Genomic DNA, 21,726 nt, shown 5'->3' with positions numbered 1-21,726 from the left:
TTTCCAGATGAATCTGTGGCTTGCAACACCTCAGGAGTACAGTTAAGTATCATCAACAGCCTCAGCCAGCCATTAGAGCATTATCTTGAGGATCTACATCATTACTTTAAATTACCTTCACTTAATTAGCCAGCTGGTATTCTCCTTGACAAACTGATAAACAAGCTGTGCTTTACAGCTCCATAATGGTGAGAGTAAAAAGCAATTTCCACTTATTTTTGCTGCCTTAATGATGAAGATAGAAAAGTAATCCCTACAATTGTTTGCTTCATGCAGAATGTTTCTTACTGAAATATTCTGTCCTCCCTTTTCATATCTCTGGAATCTTCAGTGCTTCTCCTAATAAATAAAGTGTAAACCTTAAACACCTAAAAAGTCTGTAGTCTTTGGATACAGAACTCAGGGAGGGAAACATCTTGGTACTGATCACTTCTGCCAAAAGTAGAAATTGTAAGGAAAACATTTATGTATTTAATAATATTGCCAACTTGAAGAGAATATATCCAGTTAAAAACAGTGCAATAACATTGTTTGGGCAGGGCTGTAGAGGAATACCTTGCATTGACTTTAGTATATGGCTTGAGAATATTCTTCCTTTTTTAGTTGTTTTCCAGTATTTTTTAGATTTTAAATTGATATGTTTGGAATGAGAGAATGTAGGGAAAGGAAGGTTAACATTTTTTGTTTTGATTTAAAACATATATTTTTTTTCAGTTTCCTGATAGCCTCAATATAACATGTTTTTGATGCCAAATTTTATAACACATAATGAATAAAAATCACTGTTTCAGCAATTCAGTGACTTTGAATTAATCAGAGGTCTTTTTCAGCATCTGACAATGTAATTTTTAAGTATAATCTGAAAACATCGGGATATGTGTGTCTAGTCATAGTCATCTGTTGTTTTTCTTTTCAACATGTGATCAAGAGTAAGGATTTTTCATTTTATTATACTCGCAGGCAGTAAGTACAGATCCTGTTCCAGTGAAGCTACACTATGATAAATCACATGATCAAGTCTGGGTGCAGAGCTGGGGAAACATGGAAAAGAATTCACCAACTTTGCAAGTGAGTATATTGATCAGACCGATTATATGCTGGGAAATTTAAATAAATTGAATATTTATGTAGGTAGGAAAATGTTTTCAGGAAACCTGAAACAACTGAACTTGCTAGGAAAATGTTAAGAGATTTTTTATACTTTTAGTTAGAAATGTAAATGCTGATTCGATGGAGGGTTATAGAGTACAGCTGAAAACAATGGCATGTTTTTCTAGTCTGCCAATCTTCTGAGAACAGATATGCTGCTTATAATGATTTTGCTCCTAATCAGAGGATACCATGGATTTTAGGCATATATTCATATTTCACTAAAATTATGTCGATGTTCTGGAGTTGACAAGCTAAGAGTTCCAACATTGTTTATTGTTAATTGCTTTGAGTTTGGGACTTTTTTTTTCAGATATAAAATAATAAGAATCCTTATTTTTCCCATGCCTTCTCAGCAGCAGCAAGCCTAAGGACAGTCACCAAAGAAACATTTCAAGCAGCTGTACTTCACTCCTGCTTTTCTCTCCTTTCTTCTAATTTAAAGTAATCCCATGAGAATACAGTGATACTCTTTGTGTTATAATTTCAAAATTACTTTTTATTTCAACTTATTTTCCTTTTCTTTAGAAGTCAGTGAAGTCCTTATTTGTCTTTTAAATGCATAAGAAAAAAGAAAAAAAAAACAAACATAGAGCTCAAACAGAAAAATGAGTAGTGTTTGAAAATGATTTTTATACTCCTAGTGACTGTGAGTAAAGTAATTTGTGAGAGTTTGGTTGTCACTCCTCCCAAAAAAATGACTAATAATTGAATCAGATATATCCTGTCTTAGAGCAAGCATTCATTTTCAATCTTGTTTTTCCTTGAATTAGGCATGATCAACTCCTTTTTTTAAAATCCAGTCTTAAATGCACAAAAATGAACATCATAGCAGCTATTAATATAAAATTGTCTTTTACTCACCCATAAAATTCTACCTCAGATGACATTCAGGATTTGAGTATTCAAAGAAAATTTATTCGTAACAACTCAAGGTATGCGTAAACTGCAACCAATTCAATATATTCAATATATGCTATGTTGGATTTCTTTATGCTTGAGAAGACTTAGGATCATATGTAGCCATAGCTTCCTGTGGATCAGTTGATAACATTTTATCTTTTCACTTGGGCTGAAGTGCTTAAGAAACTTATTCCCACTCTAGTGTTGAGTATGAAAAAAGACAAAAATCTTGGTGTGCACTAAAGGCTGCTATAGAATGTAAATGAATAAATGTGGTTAAAAAAAGAAAAAGAAAAAAAAAGAGGAAAAAAAAGTAATGCATGAAGAATAGCTTGTCTAGCATGCAACAATTCTATGAAATCTGTAATGCTGATCAGCTTTATTCACTGTCTTTTGCACTCCTTCTCATGGCTGAAGAATAAAACAAGAAGTGGAATAAAGAGGCAATATTCTATGATTCTATTTAGATATAGATTAAACTTTGAAGGAATATTTCTATAGTTTATAATAATGATACTTTATGTAGGTGATAACACAAGCCAGTGGGAGTGTTTCTCATCACACAATCCATACTCAGCCAGTGGGAAAGCAGTTTGACAGAGTGGATGACTTTTTCATTCCTGCTACAACCCTCATCATTACTCATATAAGGTAAGTTTTGGCTGAGTTTTATTTAACTTTCAGATGAACTGTAACGCTGTCTCCAAAAAAAAATATAATGTAAAAACAATCTTGAAAATATTAGACCATGCACCTTCAGTATTGCTTTGGAAGACCCTTTTTCATATACGATACTAATAGGTTAAATGGAAGCTCTTTAAATTATCAGAATAAACACATTTATTGAAGTAATCTATTTTTTTTTCCTTATCTTACTGAAAGTTCAAAAAATCCCTTGCTCTACATACTAAAGTTAAGATGTAATACCATCTGAGGTATACTTGAGGAATTAATAACCATAACACCGATAGCTCTCTAAGTTAGGAGCACAGATCTTATTTTGGAAATGATACCAACGTCTTCTACTGCTGAAAGTGTTTGCTGTATATACTTCTTGCTATATTGCATTAAATGCATCTTGTATTCAATTTATTCTTTTGATAATTTCATTTTCATTTGAAATGTTTTCCGTAACTTTTCTACTGGTTAGCATAGAAAAATTCTGCCATCTGTACATCTGAATCTTGCCTTGATGTTCATTAGCACTCTGTATGTTTTGAACTGTTAGGTTCTTTGCAATGTGGCACAGACCTATTTCGGTTCAAAAGGCCTCTTCAAATAATTAACATTTGTTTATCCCACCTTTTCAAGTTCAACTTTCTATAGAAACACTTATTAGGATGATCTCACTTTTTCTATAGTTATAAGAAAGCATCATGCATATTTAGCTAAAATCTCAAGTCATGTGTAAATGTGTGTCTCCAACTGTAAAGATACAGTTAGTTATTTCAGTGACTAGTAGTCCTTTAAAAGTAAAAACCTGAAATTTAAGGTAATTCTACAACTGATTCCAGAATCTAGGAATATTTATCTGTAATTGATCTATTTTTCTGTATCCAAAAAAGCCATTCTGTTTCTCCTAAAGAGGTTGCTGATGAAAGAGAATATTTTTAACTTTCTGCAGAAGTTAGCTAACAAGGAATTGGCAATCAGCCATGTGCAATTTAAAAAGGAATGTGTAAATTTATATGACTGAATAGAAAGTGACTTTAAGTGCCATTACTACTACATTGCTTTAACTGAATAGACAAATGCATATTGTGTCCCTGAACTAATCTGCAGCCCCTACTCTTAACCATAGAAAACCCACCCTGCTATATTTGTAGCAGCATGGTTTGAGGGAACACAACCTACTGCTTCATAAATTACCAAGTGCTGGGTTGACTAGCCTTCTTACTATTTAAATTTGATGTTTATTATTATATCGTTGCCCTGGGGAAGACAAAGTTGTGGAGTTTTATCATGAAAGGAACATACAGCTGGTGATTCCTACTTGCATAGCTCCCAACGGATTCTTTACCCATTGCCACTGACATTTGAGATTTGCATTGACAGTTGAGGCGAGTAGGCATCTACAGTGAAAATCATTCCAGTGTCTCCTTTGACAACTTCCTGTTGGACACTTTTACATAATGTTAAGTGAATTTAATTAAAGTTATATTAATGTATGCAAGTCTTTGAGAGTCAAAGACATGGCAGCTAGGGAAAAAAATGATCTTGAATTATTAAAAATGATTGTTTTGTTTAATTGAACAATTCTATATGCTATAGGCAAATACGTTTATTTATGAGATACATGTTCTATCATAACAGTAATATTTCATTATATGTATTCTATCATAAGTATTCTTGCTATATACACAGTAATATGCAGTATAAAAGGATTAGTAAAACAAAACTGATATTTAGACACATTAATTTTCATGTAATTACGACAGACATCAATAGGGGTAAATATTATTTAGGGGAAGGTACCAGGAAAAATAGGCCTAGTCCAAAGACAGTGAAGAAATCGTTTTGGCAATTGGTATTCTGTCTGAGTAGGTCAATTAGTTGCTTTCATCTGTGTGTGCTGAGTCACAGCTACCTTTAGCTGAAGAGCCATGGTGATAGATTCTGTATCCTCTTAGCTGAGGGGAGGAGTGATAGTATGAGCAATGTCTCCTTTGTTTTAGGATCCAGTCAAACTTTCCTTTCACTGCTGAGATAAGGGAGAAATAGTTTTGAGCAAACACCATTAGAAATCAAGCCAGTTTTTGGCTATAATTTTTTTTGCAATAGGTAACTGTTGATACATAAAACAAACAACACATAATACTAGTTTCAGTAAAACCAACAAAGTTACCATTAACCTCCCTAATAACCACCCTACTGATGTTCTCAGATGGCAAATTCCTGTTTATTCAGAATCTCAACTGCAAATAGAATAGCTTGGCACCCAGTGATATGGCTTTAAAAATATAGATTGCTTAATTCTAGAATTAAATATATATATTTTTTCGACTAGGAGTAGTTCATGTGCTGACTCTTAGAGGGTGCTCTGTAGTGTTAATGAGGGGCATAGAAATCCTTCTCTTTCTCACAAAACTAATAAAATGCAAACTTTTGCTTACAGACAATCAGTTTCCCAAAGCTTTTCTTGAATTTCTTATTCCAGCCACTAAAAATGAACCAAAAATCTTGGTAAATCAGTAAAGGAGGCTATGGTACAAGCCAATAATGAATAATAAGAAGAAAACTGAAAGGAGTTTGTTCAGCTGTTGGAAGTCTGAAGATTTCAAAGGGGAGAAATTTATATTCAAATTTATAATTTGCATTTAAATTTCTAATTTACATTTATAATTTCATTACATTTGCTTATGTAAACATAGACTATTACAACCTGTCCTACCGTCTTCATCTGCTTTGTTTTGCCTCTGACATTGAACTCACAACCAGTTTATGAAAAATTACACCATAAGAATGAATGAATGTAAAGCTTGCTATTTTTCATGTCCGTGTTTTCAAATGCACACTGCTTGAAAAAATTCCCAACTTCCCACTCAGTTGTGTTGAAAAGTAGTCAGATATTGTGGCTACAAAAGTGGAAAGAGTGGAATCTGTTAATCTGCAGTAGATGATACAAGTCCCAAGATCTTTTCTGGGGGATATATATGCAAATCTTATTCCTGCTGTAGATGAACCGTTTAGAAATCGAGAATACATATTTTATTTTTTTCCTAGTTTGCCTTATTCGTTTACTGAGAACAAAATTTTAATCATTGAAGTACTCTTTGTGCCAAAGCAGTGCAATGCAACCAATGATCTTGTCCCTAGTTGTCTGCTAACACCCATTTCTTATCATAAAAATAGACGTTTGCAATTAGTATGTGGGATGGCTGTAAAAAGATGACTTGTACAATACTCATGAAAATATATTATTAGAAGCCTAAGGAGCAAAAGTGCTGATTATTTCAGCTTCACTGTTCATAAATTGAAGTGAACAAAAGATAATTGGAATAAATTAAGGTCTATCATTACACTGCTGTAAAATGTTTCAAAAGCAATATTAAATGAACTCACTGTAATAGAGTCACTCTAACTTTTTAGATCGTTTAATCTTTTAGCAAGTATTTTAAATGCAATACAGTTATCTGACTTAACAAGTAGAAGAGTGAACAATCAACTCACTGGTGAGATGGCTCAGGATCTGAATGTTCTCAGTTTGAATTTTTCTCTCTTATTTCTCTGTTACGTAGGATAATAAGGGAAGCAGTCTTTCTAAAATTATACTTATTCATTTGTACAACACATTCCAGAAACTAAGCTTTTCTTTAAGAGGTAATTGGAGTATGATGCCAATGTGAAATTTAAATACCCTTGTGGGGTGGTGACTCAATACATTTATAAGTTTGGATGGAGAAATTCACATTTAATTCCAGAATTTAAACCTCTACAGAGATGTGAAATAGCTGAAGGACTGTGAGAGAATTTTCAATATTTTTATGAAAATATTATTTCAAAAGTCTGGTGTAATCAGAAAGGACTTCCTATTCAAATGTTTCACAAGTCAAAAAAAAAAAAAAAGGTTGAATATTTATGCAGAGAATGTAATTTAGCTCAAAGATGCAAGATAATTTAATATTTTAGAAATTAAATTAAGAAGATATATTTCACAGGAATAGAGAGTTTGCAAACTGCTCTTAGTCATTAAGCTATAAATATAGGTACTTCTACAGGGGAGAAAACTTGAAAGCTTGAGGATTTGGAGAAAGAAGCTCAGTAGCACCAGGGCAATCAGCAAAGATGTAGCAATTAACTGCAATGTTTAATGATAACTGCAGAATCATTCAGTAAATCCTCCATGGTAGCAATGCACACAAACAGGTTTAGGGGCTCACGCTGTACCATCTCCCATCTCTATTGACTGTCTTTGTGATGATGGTGTTAAATGGGAAACTTGTAGCCATTCCTTCCCTCTCTGTATTCCCCCACGTAAAGAAGGTCTGTTTTGGTCCTTATGTTTGTTCTTTTTGAAGAATAAGCTCACAGGAACTTCTCAGGAAGAAGGAGATAAGACAGCAAGAACTCTTTTTCTGCATCCTTCTGCTTTACATAGTAAATTTTGCAGCATCTTTGTTCTAAAGATATTAGGGAGGACATACAGATGGAGAGATTCAGTTCAGAAAGTTGCTCAGCTACTATTGGCAACAGAAAGGAAATTCCTTATGTTTTACTTTAAATCCTCATTGTTATTCCAAATAAATCTATCTATAAGGGTTAATTTAACCTTGAGATGATCTTAAAATTATGGAATTAAAAAAGATTTTGTATGTTTACTGATTAACTTCCAAAACTCAATTATTTTAAAATTGTCATACATCATGCCATGTATGCCTGCTATGAAGTTTATTTTTCTTCATAGCAGCCCTTATAATTTTGTATTTTCAATCGTGACTGTGGAATAGTGAAAATTCGTTTGCAAATTTTTATTTGTATATTCCTATTTTTGAGAATTTAGAAAAAAAATTATTCAGGACATTCTTTTCTATTTGATATTATGATAAATTATATATTCTAATATTTAGTAAAGTTGAGATGGTTATGTATTTATATGAATCAAAGAAAACTTCAAAATCTGCAGTGATAGACTGTGTTTTGACTGTGTTCATTCCATGTGTTCCCAAGTGTCAACAAGCAGTATTTCCTTATAGATAAAGTATTCTAACTTCCATCTTAACAGCAATGATAACAACAACAAAAAAAAATACCCCTAAACATTAATAATTTAACACAGCAACTTTGTCACAACGTGCCTCAGTTCTTCCTGTGCTGATCTTACATTTGCAATAGAAATTCATCTCTTATGCTTTTATGTGCCAAAAAAATCACTCACATTTTTAAAATATCTGCTATTTTTTAGTCTAGTCTAATATTCTTTTTTAATTTGGGTCATTAGTGTGGGGGAAAAAAAAAAAAGAAGAGAGAGAGAAGATATGGGGCCGAAGAAAGAAGTTGTAAAGGTTACTGTTTGTTGTTGTTCTCAATGTTGTTATGTCCCCTGATATCAGTAGGTGAGCTTCGTTTTGAAAATGAAGATCTTTGGGGAATGTTTTGACATAAATAATTTATCACCTTTAAATTCCTTATCTCTACCTCATTATTCATTTTCTACAAGAACTGACTATTTATTTTGGCATGTATAATTTTTGCTGTGCATTCTCTATGACATCTGCCCACCATGCTGTTACTGTGTTTTTTGGTGTGCCAGATCTTAATTCTATCATTCCTTGTACTGACATTCAAGGCTATCTTTAAGAATGTCTTTTGTTCACTGTGTCAGTGTAGCTGGCTCTTTCCTTGACTTTCATTCTTTATGCAATGAAGTGATTTTTTGTTGTTGTTAAATTGCTTGCTCGCTTTTTCTAAAATATACAAGGAAAAAACACATTTGTTTTTTATATGCTTTTTTTTTCTTTTTTAATTTTTTTTCCTTTCTTTTTATTCCTGAGATTTTAGTTCAGTTAAAGCACAAATAATTTCATATATTCCTGAATTCTAAAAATATACTTTCTTTGTCATAAAATGTCCTGGATTATTTTCTTGCGAATACTGTAATCAATTTGCAATAGTGAAAATGTACTTCATATACATCTGGTGTAACAGAAGCTTCAGACAATTCATGGACTCCAGCATCATCATTACCCTGAAATACCAGGACAGTTCTTACACTGTGAAATGGTGTATACATGATTCAAAATCCCAGACTGTTTGGGCCATGTTAAAAAAAATGAAGCCTTCCAGTGAGGCCTGAAAAACTGTCTGAAGAATCCAGCATAGCAGGAGGAGAAATTTCTTAATAGTTCCCTGATATAGGTTGTTTGGAAATACTCTTCAATATACACTCCATTTCACTTCTATAGATCTCTAGTGAGATACGGTTTAAATGCTCTGCAGGTACAATCTAAAACTGGAATAGGGAAAAAAAAAAAAAAGTAGTATAAGAGACCTGCCATTAAATTTTATTCTATATCTGAACTGACCTTTTCATTCATTTAATAAAAATGAAAGTGATGATGTTTTTATAGGCAAAAATTGCTCATTTTCCATCAGGGTGACCTCACAGCCTTTTGTTCTGTTTTTAATTTTCTTATTCTGACTCTGCTATCTTCTCATTTCTGTTCCTTAGAACTACTATGTTAAGATTTCAAAGGTACATTATCATAGTCACATGTTACGGCTGAAAGTATTATTTATAACTTTTTCGGACAGGATCTTAAATATTTCATTTACTGTGATAGGAAGATTCTCTGTGCTTAACACAGTTATGTACAGGTACAGGGGGGAGCCTATTCAGCTGCAAAACAGAAATACGAAGCCTAAAGTCGTAATGAACAACTGGAACAAGATTAGGGAAGCAAAGTTCTAAGGTCAAAAATTGTTGCAATACCCAAAAGTAAAACAACTTTTATGCCAATGAGCAACAGCCAACAGACAAAATCCAAACAACCATTTCTGAGCTGCAGAAATTAAATATGTTTTCTCAGCAGCTTGTCATCAATGAACTATTCTGGAAACAATCATTTTCTAAGTCCTGAAGGGAAGATGTGTGCCCTTGCAGTGCTGATAGTTTTCATTTTGGAAGTCTTTCTGATTTCTAATGGTCTAATCTGAATCTAAATTTATGGATAAAATATTTAGAGATAAGTATTTTATTTGTGCAATATAGCACAGAAGTTATATAGAAAATGAGAATAAAAATCATGTATATTAAAACTTATTTGAAAGATTTATTGCAAAGAGAGAAAAATTAACTTTGTGATGATTTCAGTGGTATGAATGCAAGGCCTCTATGAAGTAAAAAATAAAAAATAAAAAATAAAAAAAAAAATCAGTAAAAACAATCTTCCTGAGAATCATCTATATTTATGCATATAAAGTGAGGAATAATTTTAATAAAGAAAAGTGATGGTAGTGTTGAATAATTTTATTTTCTTGCTGATGTCTTCTTCAGAACTACAGTGGATAATTTGCTCATAATTTCATCAGAGAAAAAAGAGGTTTGATATTTAACACATTTTTATTTCAGAATTTTGTTTAAATAGTACTTTCCCACATTGCCAGGTCAGACCTTTATAGAATCAGAGTCTACCATATTCCTATCATAATCATCTAACAGACTGCTCATGAGCAGATAATGGCATTTTCTTGGGGCAAATTTGATCCAGATTTGTAGAAGCAGGACTATATTGATTCTATATTGATATATATATATATATTTTTTTTTGCATAAGTTTTGAGTAATGGTCCCTAATGAGTAGAATTTAGAATGGTTTTAAACATCAGTGTTATTCACTTGAGGTAAAGTGTATAATGTTTCTTATTTTATTGAATTGAGTTGAACAGAACTCAACTTCTACTTGAACAGAACAAAACTTCTACTTTGTATCAAAGTACTGTTTTTTCCTTCTTGGTACAAATAATTTTCACTGTAGTTCATCTAGTTCTCTTTGCCTTTTACTTGCTTTCTGTTCTGAGAACATTACTTAGGTGTTTGATCTCAGATCTTTTCACAAAATGGCTATTGACTTAAGGGAAGTAATCTGTGGATGTAGGGCCAGAAACAAAAAGAAAGAGGATATTAGTGTTTACATAATTTTCCACTCTATCAATTTTTCTGAGCTCAACCATAGATACATTTTTATGTTAAAGTATTCAGAAACAACAATAATAATAATCTCATTTCTAGCAGTATTTTCCTCAGGCTTTCCTTGTGTTGTCATTACTTTTTAACCAGTGTTTAGACATTTCCTGTTTCACGATGAATACAGCTGCGCTCATAAATAATGCATGTGGTTTGTCTAAAGGAAGAAAACAACAACATTTGGGAAACTAAGTTGTGAGTTTACTTCTTGTTGACAGCTCCACGCTAGCTTCTTGCTCAGCTATTCTTTGGGTATAGGAGATGGAATCTTTCATGTGCAATATGAAAGTTGGAAAAAACGGCACCTTGCAAAAAAGCTGTTTTGAAGAGGTGATGTCAGAATTCACATGATTTTGGAACTTTGTATGGAATATCTATTCCACTATTAATTCATACTTTATTTGACTAGAACTTCCCCTTAAAAAAAAGATTACCTCTTCCCTAATTCTATAGCTAATGGTCTCAGTATTATCCTGCACCCTGTCACGTATTGGTTTTGTCACTTAGATTTTCTTAGTTCGTATATCATTTTTTTAATAAACTGATGAAAAGACCAGATTATAAAAAAGCTATAATTCTAAATTTCACTGGCCACTGTGGCACTGTAATCATTTTGCAAATGTGCTTAGTCTGAATCACCTTTTTTTTAAGGTGTATTAGTTGAAATCTATCAGAATACACAAAATTGTGTCACTGCCATGCTAGATGGAAGTCTAAGCATGCTGCCTCCCCTTAGGATTAAGCATAAATATTTTCATGAGAGCTGATGAACAAAGTAGTTGATTGTTTGTTTGTTAAAGTTAACTGCTCCCTGCTTTTGCATTACATATTGGCTTACAATTACCTAAATCTGAATACTGAATTCCATTATTAAATTACATTCTAGTAATTGAGTGTCAAGACTTTTTTTCTAGCTATAGCATTAAAATAAATGAACTCATTTGTCTACTCCGCATATTTTTCTACTAAACACAAATGTCACTACTATTTAAGGAAGTGAATACATTCCATGTCAATTTTTAATTTTTCTGATATTTTATGTTTCAGAACACTGAAATTTATCCTTTAGAGATTAAAAAGTAAAAAAATCTAAATAAAAAGAAGAAAACAGAAAAAACATATTTTCTTTCAGGGTGACACAGCACTGGAATGGTCTGCTCAGAGAGGCCATGGAATTGCCTTCTCTGGAGATATTCAAGACCCTTCTGGACACTTTCCTGTGTGATCTGTTATAGGGAACTTGCTTTATCAGTGGGGTTGGACTAAATGATCTCCAGAGGTCCCTTACATTGCTTACAAATCTGTGATTCTTCAATCATTTATAATGTGCTATTAACTTTATTCATTGTAATTATTCCACTCTTAATTATGAGGGTAGTTTTGTTGTTGCTTCCTCACACCTGCCCCCAATGCCTCCAAAAACAGGAAAACAGGGCACTCATTCATGTAGACTTCACTGTTGAAAAAATGCATTTTGCAGTTAAAACCTTTTAGGATATTCTTCCTGTCTCCATTCAGTTAGTCTGGACAAGTCACATAATTTATTTCTCTCCATCTCCCTTCATCTTGGTATTGCAAAGCTCGTTAGTTTTCACAGACAGCTAATGACTGCTTGTGGTGGGTTGACCCTGGCTGGCAGTTGAACGACCACACATCACACTTTTATTTACTGAGATGAGGGAGAGAATGGGATAGCTGAAAGCGAGAAAACTCATGGTTCACCATGAAGACAATTTAATAAGTGAAGGAATAAAAAAAAATGAGTGAACCAAAAGCATGAGTCACCACCCACAAACCAGTGCCCAGACAGTTTTTCAAGCAGTGGCTGTTCAGTAAGTTTTATTGCTGAGCATGTTATATGGCACAGAATGTCTTGGGTCAGCTGGAGATAGCTGTCCTGGCTGTGTCCCAGACTCTTCCACCCTCCGCCTATTTGTTGAGGGGAAGAAGAAATAGAAAAGGCCTTGCTGCTGTATAAGCACTGTTCAGCAATAGCTAAAACATCAGTGTTCCATCAACACTGTTTTGGTTGAAAAACTAAAACATGACACCATCTGAGCTGCTATAAGGAAAATTAACTCCATCCCAGCCAAACCCAATGCATTCCTCAGATGGAAAATGCTACAGAATTGCTAAGCATAATTATTCAGATTTCTCTTTTTTGACAGTTCGTCATGATGTGATTGAAAATTTTTGATGTGATGGAAATTGTTGAAAGTCTGGTATTCAAATCTTTATTATTCATACATAAACAGTAAGTAAAGAAAGAAACTATCTCAGATTTCTGAGATCTAGTATATACTCCAATTGGAGTGTTATGCCCACAGGCTATAGTTTCCCACATGCATTAACTGTAAAAATAAAGAATTGGAAATGTGAAGATTTGCTCTCATATCTTGAAGGCTTGAACTGCACAAGTTCACAATATGCACTCTGACAAATGCCTTTATATGCTGTCAGATATTGTGTATGGTTTCACTGCATAGAAGAGACATGAGGGTTGAGATTCTCATAAATATTGATCAGGGTTTAATGAACAGCGGGAGACTTCTGAATATCAATCTATATAAGCGGAAATTTTGCATTAAACACACCGCCATCTATCTATAAATCATTTGGGAAAAGTGAAGTTACTCTAAAGTATCACTTGTTCCCCAACAGCCTAGTCATAAAAAACAGGCTAACAGCACAAAGGCGACAGGCACAATTTCATTGCATGATTATGAGTGGCTGTATTTTTTTAATCTTTCTGGAAAACTAAGTGCTTCTGAAAAGTTATTAGATTATGGTAGCTTTGGGGGTTGAATTCAGCTAGCCACAAGACAGAATGAAACATAAAGTTCTAGTGCCAACTTCTTTACCCAGTCAAAATAGTCTGGCTTTACTTTCAGTGAAAGAAGCAAAAAGATAAATGACAACCAAACACTGGAATAGTGGAAGCTCAGCTCATTCACTTGCTGTTTGTACTAAATTCTCAATAAAACTCCACTAATATCAGTTTTGTGAAATGTCCCCACTGAGTTGGGATTATAGACACCACTGGAAAGCAACACTTTAGTATTGATAATTCATTGTTTAACAATCTGGTAAATTATACTATTTTATTACATATGGGTTGTTTCCTTCCCTCCTTCCCTCCTTCCTTCCTGCCTGCCTTCCTTCCTGCCTTCCCTCCCTCTCTCCCTCCCTTCGTTCGTTCCTTCCTTCCTTCCTTCTTTTTTTTTTTCAATTCCAGCTGATCTTTGTATTTCAAAGCTTCCTTTAGAATCCATGGAATCAGAATATTTTGAGTTGGAAGGGACCCCTAAAGGTCATCTAATCCAACTCCCCTGCTATGAACAGAGATACTGCAACTACATCAGGTGTTCAGAGCCCCGTCCAGCCTCACCTTGAATGTCTCCAGGAACGGGGCATTCAGCACCTCTCTGGGCAGCCTCTTCCTATGCTTCATTATCCTTATCATAACAACCTTTTTTCTTATATCCAATCTAAATCTCCCCTCTTTTAGTTTGAAAGCATTTCCCTTTGTCTTATCACCACAGATCCTGCTGAAGAATCCGTTCCCTTCTTTCTTATAGCCCCTCTTTAGATACTGGAAGGTCGCTATCAGGTCTCCCTGGAGTTTTCTTCTCTCCACAGCTCTAGGTCCCTCAACCTGTCCTCACAGTGGAGGTATTCCACCCCTGGGATCATTTTTTGTGGCCCTCCTCTGGGCGCGTACAATAGGTTCACATCTCTCCTGCACTGAGGACTCCACATCTGGGTGCAGTACTCCAGGTGAGGCCTCACCAACAAAGAACAGAGGGGAAGGATCATCTCCCTGGACCTACTGGCCACACTTCTTTTGATGCAGCCCAGGATACAGTTTGCTTTCTGGGTTGTGAGGGCACATTGCTGGCTCATTTCCAGCTTGTCATCCACCAGTACACCCAAGACCTTCTTGGCAGGGTTGTGCTCCAAGCTTGTACTGATAGTGCGCATTGCCACAACCTAGGTGCAAGACCTTGCACTTGGATTTGTTGAATCTCATGAGGTTCACCTGGGCCTGCTGCTTGAGCCTGTCTAGGTATCTCTGGATGGCATTCATATGTGTCAACCATACTACACGGTGTATCTACAAACTTGTTGATAGTGAACTCAATCCCTCTGTCAGTGTCATTGTTGAAGATATTAAAGGTCGTTCGTCCCAGTATTGACTACTGAGGGACACCTTTCACCGTGTTTTCCATCCAGACATTGAGCCATTGACCACCATTCTCTGTGTACAATCTTATAATCCGTACCTTGTCTATCAAACAGTCTACTCATCAAATCCGTATCCTTCCAATTTGGAGGAAAGAAGGTTGTGGAAGATTGTGTCAAAGGCCTTACTGAGGTCCATAGAGCCTTAGTGTCTTACAGTGCTATTTTTTGACAAATCTGGGAAGTACTATTTTAGTGCAGCTGCTATTGCCTCCTCATCAGAAAGACAAAAGACAAGTTGACAGTGAAAGTGCGATAAACACGCTCAAGATCAAAAATTTCTAATCAGGCAGACATCTTTGTGAAGAGCAGTTTATTCATTATTGCAGTAGTAGGTGCAGACCCCCTAATGACAAGGGAGAAATTGTGCACCTAGTCAGTGAAATCCACTCCGTTACATTCATTGGGTCTAACGTGGGTAATACCTCTTTTGGCACTCACGGGTTAAGCATCTCAGGCTCGCAATCTTCCCAACGCTGTTGCTACAATACATTTCCATACAATGTCTGTTATCAATCTATTGTTTTTAGGTATGTTCTGTGTTTTTCTATGGTGACAGGAGGACGATGTTTCCAAAACTTAACACTTTTGTTCTGTCCTGTGCTAGGTTTTCCCCTACCCTACATAATTACCGTACCTAGTGCCTGTGCCAATTCTACCAAGGTCAGAATGCCCCAGTCTCAACTTTACTCCATTCAGTAGTTTTCTTTGTGAGAAATAACTTATCCTACACTACATCCAGAAGCACTGAAAATTTCCACTGCAAAAACACAATCCACCTCCCACAAAAGTACTAGTAACAATCTGGCACTGGTATGCCAAGATGTTCATAATGCTGGAAAGAAGGCAGTACAGACAGATGCACATGGGTGTTAGAAGCAGCAATTAGGTTACTGGACAGTGGGCTAAAATTTATTTGCAACTGATCCTTGCTGTTCACAGTCAAGTGAATTTTGAAGCAGGATTTCATGATCTATGATGATCTACTAAAAACGATGTATTTTAGTTATCTGCACTTATTCCCATCTGTCTCTCTTAAGATCTCAGTTGCACTGCTTTGGATAACCTGTATCATGATCAATAAGGAAAATGTGTTGGGCATTAAATAACTTGTATCATTACCTGGCTTTGCCAGTGGATCATGATACAGCCATAGGGAAGTCACTCAGCTTCTTGCTTCACTTACCATGATATTTGTAAAATGCTTTGTAAGTTAAAACTTCTACTTAAGTTCACCATATTAATATTCTGCTAGCATAGCTGATCTTTTAATGTACTTACCTCTAGGTTAAAGTTTTCCACGTTATATCAGTTTCTAAAATTGTGAGTTTTTAAAGGTTGAACAAAAAAATTTCTTTGGAGTGTTAACAGTATAAGAAAATAATATTAATAACCAACAGTGATAGCTAGCCCTGATTTAATACTCATCCAGGAAAAAAACAAAAAAAAAAATATCAAGAAATTATTCTGCAGAACTATGGTCCAGTGATATTGAAGCAGGATGCAAGGATTTTGGAAAGTAGGGCTGAAATTAAAAATGTTCCAGAAAATTGTATGAGTTTGGTAAGAAGAAGAACAAATATAATTAAACCTACCTTATGTCTGAGGAACTGATTGAGCAGCGCCCTAAAATCTTTCTGCGTGTTTTTTCCTTAATTGGAGATTACTGAATATATTGGGCTTGCAAAGTATAATGTGAAATTTTGTACTATTTTCAGCAACTCAGTTGTTGAAACATTGTGGTTCTCATAGTACTTCATATGGATAGAATCCAAAAGGTATTTTTAGATTAATTGTCATCAAACAGCAGCAAGAATGCTTCATTGTAGTGGTCAAAGATTCAAAGTAAAATGTTAAGAAATGTGCCAAAGGAAAACAGCTGTTTCAGAGGAGTGCTGTGAACGGTCCTTAGATTATAAACAAGACTAATAAAGTTTGACTTAACTTTATAGTATTTAGAGCACTGGCTTTTGCATACATACAATCAAAAAATTGTGTAGTCAGAACTTACAGCTTAACACAGAATAGTCATATAGTATATATTTAAAGTGTTATAAACATTAAGCTCTAGAATTTTAAGGTTTAATCATATTATTCATGTTCAGTGAGAATTCCTTGAATATATGGAAATGTATAAAGATTCATTTAAAAATGTAACAAATGTGGGTCTTGGGTAGTTGGGAGGCATAAACTTAAATCCTTTTACGATATTCATTTCTGCTGAATTAGAATGAGAAAAATTAGGATAATTATCTGAATAACAATGAGCTCTGGATAAAGCTGATGTTCCCAAGAAAGTTGAAGAAGAATGTGAAGCGAATAAAAGCTTGTGGGATGTATTATCTATTGATATTTAATATTTTTCTTCCTCTTGGCTTTTGTAAAAGTTTTAACTGAATAGAAATTCAGAGTAATGTTTACTTTTCCCCTAATGTCTATAGAAATAAAACTACCAATTAATAAGAGAAATTTTTAGACGTTTTTCTTGGCACAATTTAAAATATAATTACAAGAACACTAAAAATTAAATAATATAAAATGCTTCATCTCTGGAACATCTGAAGCTAAAGTATGTATTTGTACACTGCTGCAAGTATTAACTCGTGTACTTTATTGTATTGCCTTTCCACATTTGTACATGATGCATACAATAACTCTTTCTTTGACTTTGTGCTTTTCCTTCCAGGTTTGGATTTATTCTTCATAAAGATGAGCCTATGCTCCAGAAAATTGATCTTGAAACTATGTCGTACATCAAGACAATTAGTTTAAAGGATTATAATTGCATTCCTCAGTCACTGGCTTATACACATCTTGGAGGATTATTTTTTATCTACTGTAAACCTGATACCACTGGTGCTGTTCTACCACAACTTATAGTGGATAGTGTTACAGATTCTGTGATTGGATACAATGGCGACGTAACAGGCAGACCACACGTCTCTCCAGATGGACACTACCTTGTCAGTATTGATGATGCAAAGGGTCTCATGAGGATCCAGATCATAACAATGAGAGGAGAAATACAAGATGCATTTGACATTCACACAAATTTGCACATATCTGATGTAGCTTTTCAGCCATCGTTCACTGAAGCTCATCAATACAACATCTACTGTAGCTCCAGTACACAAACTGATGTTCTCTTTGTGGAGCTCTCCTCTGGAAAGGTTAAGATGGTGAAGAGTCTTAAGGAGCCTGTCAGGGCAGGTGAATGGCCTTGGAACAGTAAGAACCGTCTTATAAAAGACAGTGGCCTTTTTGGTCAGTATCTCATGACCCCTTCCAAGGAATCTCTGTTTATCCTGGATGGACGCCTCAATAAGTTAAATTGTGAAATCACTGAAGTTGAGAGAGGCAACACAGTAATTTGGGTTGGGGAAGCATAAGAATCTATGTTGAATATTTGCTGAATTAATAGTTTTACAGTACGTTGCACTTAAATTATAGCATTCTTTAAATTTACACCAATTTCATTTGAAATTGTTCAACCCTTCTATGCCTGATATTTCTTTGACTTGAATGCAATTTGAGTCAATTTCCACATAAAAGTTACTAAAGCAACAGCTATTTGCTAATGGTAGCCTTATTAAATATCAGCCAAGATTGTACTGGTTGACTGGAATTACTACATATTGAAATTGATGACAAATACCATGCATTACTTTAAAGAAAATAGGAAAAACCATAAGGCTTCAGGGAATTTAACATGGTACTTTGCATTTGTAAATGGAAGAATTGAATATGATTCAAATATTGGTTTGCTTTGCTTCAGACACAAAATGAGAGATGTACAACTTTTTGTTCCTTAAACTGAAATAGGATGTCCTGTTTTGTCAGTTCACTGTTTAATATTTTTGTGCCTTGAAGTGAAAGTCTCACAAGAGAGGTAAAGCATAGAAATTGTGTAACTTATTCCCATTACGACTACAGGATTGAGAGAAACATTTACTATCAAATTTTTGTCTCAAGCTTTGGGACATAGAAAGAGAAAAAACAGAAATTATATTTGCAGTGCACAGTTTTCTGATCAGTGCAATTCAAGAAGCTTATTTTTATGGCGAGTCTTATTTGAGAAAGCTGTTCTGCTGTTTTTTTCTTTTTTTTGTTTGTTTGTTTAAGAAAAAGAATAGATGTTAGTTTTTTCAGCTGTCACAGGTTTCCATCAGTAAGGAGTCTGAGTTCTACTACAGAGAACCACTGCATTTACTTATTCAGAGTAACCAAATTCTGAGTATCTGACTACACAAAGCTTTACTTTTACTGACAAGAAAACTGGTATTTTTTAAAAAAGTATACATTTTAGGAAGCTGGAAACTCAGAGAACTGAAGTTAACAAGTAGATAATATTTTTGCTTACTCATTATACCATTGATGCATATTTATTAAACCATTTGGATAACTCAGTATATTTTCTATTTCATGCATCCAATTGGACTAGTGAAAAAAACGCAAAAAACCCACCACCAACTATAACAACTAAATCTTTGTTTGTTTTTGTTTTTGTTTTTTACAGTTTATTAACTTAGAATTCTAATTTTAATGATAAGTAAACATCTAAATGGGAAAAATGAGATTCTCAGAAATAAAATAACAATAGTCAGTAGGATAAGAAAGCCAGCAGGAAACAACTATCCAGACTTAGAGCAATGACTTAAAAGTTTGGGAGTGTTTTTATTTTTATTATGTTTTTGCTAAGGAGTGCTTGTAAGCTCTTAAACTGACCTCCTTTTTCAGAAGGAAATAAAAAAAAAAATACTTTTTTAAACAAAATTTTACCCTGATTTAGATTGTGTAAATTTAGAAATCTGGAATTTTCTAGCATTGTAATCTTGTGTACATTTAGCATCCTGCCCTTTGTGATACAGTAAATCTCTCTTTAGCTTGAGCAAATCTCCTGGTAGGTAGATTTAACTAAATTAAGAGTCTGCTTACATTTCTAGTTACTGAATCTGTTTTCCTTTTCAACAACCTTTCTCCATTGTGAACAAACAAGAATCGTGTAAACTGTCCGTTATTCACTTATTTGCAGTAGTCTGTCTCATGCATTTTTCTTCTGTACCTTACACCATGTGAATGTTCTGTATGTAGAAAATGCTTGATAAAAGAAGAATAAACCCCATAAATTTTAAATGGTTCTGATTTTGGTGAATGCTCCAATGTAGCCACAATGGAGTGGCATTTAACATGTATTTTATGTGAAAGCAAGGTAGAAGGAAGTGAATCTGCCTTTTGCATGTATAAAACAAATATATGTAAATACATGATACTAATATGGAAAGAAAATTTTCTAGAAGGATTTAACTAACTGGAAGTTTTATTTGGCTGCTATAGAGAAAAGCTTATCAGTTAATCAAGTAGACACAAAGTAATTAGAGTGTAGATAGATATGTATTCTGATGCCTAGATCCTGAAGCCAAAGACATTTAGTCTAGAAGCTGTACAAACATGAGCCTAAACCAAGAAGCATGACACTCAAGCAGCACAGCTAAATAGCTCCCTATCCAATCTACTTGGTGTATACTAATCTACTTGGAATATATATGTGCTTTGGCCTCTCTTTATTTAAGCATTAACAATTAAAGATAAGAATTGGATCTCATTACAATAATGAAATTCCAAAATTCCATTCATAGAATCAAAGAATCCCAGAATGGTTTGAGTTGGAAGAGACCTTAAAGTCTGGCAAGTTCCACCCTTCCCCCCACCCCTGCCACGTGCAGGGACACCTTCTCCTAGTCCAGGCTGTTCAAAGCCTTGAACACTTCTAGACATCTAGGCACCTTCTTTTAGTTTATAACTATTACACCTTGCACTATCATTACACTCCCTGATAAATTACCTTTTAGGTTTGAGAAGGCTGCTATAAGGTCTGCCTGGAGTCTTCCCTTCCCTTCCCTTCCCTTCCCTTCCCTTCCCTTCCACCATGTTGCATGATCCCTTAGAATCAATCTCAAAATCCACAGCTGTTGTCAGTTTTGGCATTGACTTATTCTTTTGTATTAACAACCTAGGACAATCAGAAGAGTTTTAAAATGTAGATAAAATGTGTTACTTTAAGAAAAAGGAGACCAGAATCTCTACTAATGTTCCTAACAGATTTTGTGATGTCAAAATATTACAGGCATCTGTCTAATATACAATTTCTCCCAATCACTTTAGAATTCTTGTTTAAAATCAATTTCTCTAGTGCCTCCCTAAGAATATCTCTGAGTTTAGCTAAGGCAGTTTGGTAAAGAAAACTGCCAGTTTCTTGATTTTCCAGTGTAATAGCTCAAAGACCGTAGTTTGTTTCTTTCCCATTTGTTACAGAATTGAAATAGGTTTCTGTGGTCCAGGAGTTCTTCTGACCCCAGTGATAAATGAGAAATCAAACACTGTCTTCAATATTTCAGATCTCTCTTAAAACAAACCCAGGTGTAGCAAGTTAGTTTAAATTCCTGTCTTTTCTGATTGATGCTGTAAGCAGAGGGAAGAAAAAAAAACACCTACATTTTATTCCACAAGCTGTTATAAACCTTTGAGATTTAGAATTTCCTTGCAGAAAAACATTAAAGGAAAGAAGTTGAAGATAATGGAGACGAAATGGATGAAACCAAGTTCTGTTACAGCTGCCCAGTTTCCCCTGTGTTTCTACATGCTAATCAATTTGAGAAAAATACAGTGCAAGGATACGACAGTGATCTTCAGCAGGGATTGTGATTAAGGAATTTCCTTTGCTAAGGTAGAGTGCGTAAGTCCAAAATGAA

General features: G+C 34.4%; 1 protein-coding gene across 2 annotated transcripts in view; it reads left to right on the top strand.

Moving 5' to 3' along the window:
- Window positions 1-20,197, top strand: part of FSTL5 (follistatin like 5) — a 218,517-nt gene extending 198,320 nt beyond the window's left edge. For both annotated transcript variants that reach the window (XM_031553001.1, XM_031553000.1), the window contains 3 exons: window positions 961-1,068; window positions 2,579-2,703; window positions 17,664-20,197. In XM_031553001.1, the coding sequence (XP_031408861.1) occupies window positions 961-1,068; window positions 2,579-2,703; window positions 17,664-18,366 (936 nt within the window). In that variant the 3' untranslated portion in view covers window positions 18,367-20,197. The remainder of the gene's footprint in view (window positions 1-960; window positions 1,069-2,578; window positions 2,704-17,663) is intronic.
- The last annotated feature ends 1,529 nt before the right edge of the window (window positions 20,198-21,726 follow it).

The sequence above is a fragment of the Meleagris gallopavo genome, chromosome 4, assembly GCF_000146605.3.
Source record: "Meleagris gallopavo isolate NT-WF06-2002-E0010 breed Aviagen turkey brand Nicholas breeding stock chromosome 4, Turkey_5.1, whole genome shotgun sequence".
NCBI classification, from domain to species: domain Eukaryota; kingdom Metazoa; phylum Chordata; class Aves; order Galliformes; family Phasianidae; genus Meleagris; species Meleagris gallopavo.
The sequence above is the reverse complement of the archived record's forward strand: the minus strand, read 5'-3'. Positions and strand labels throughout refer to the sequence as shown.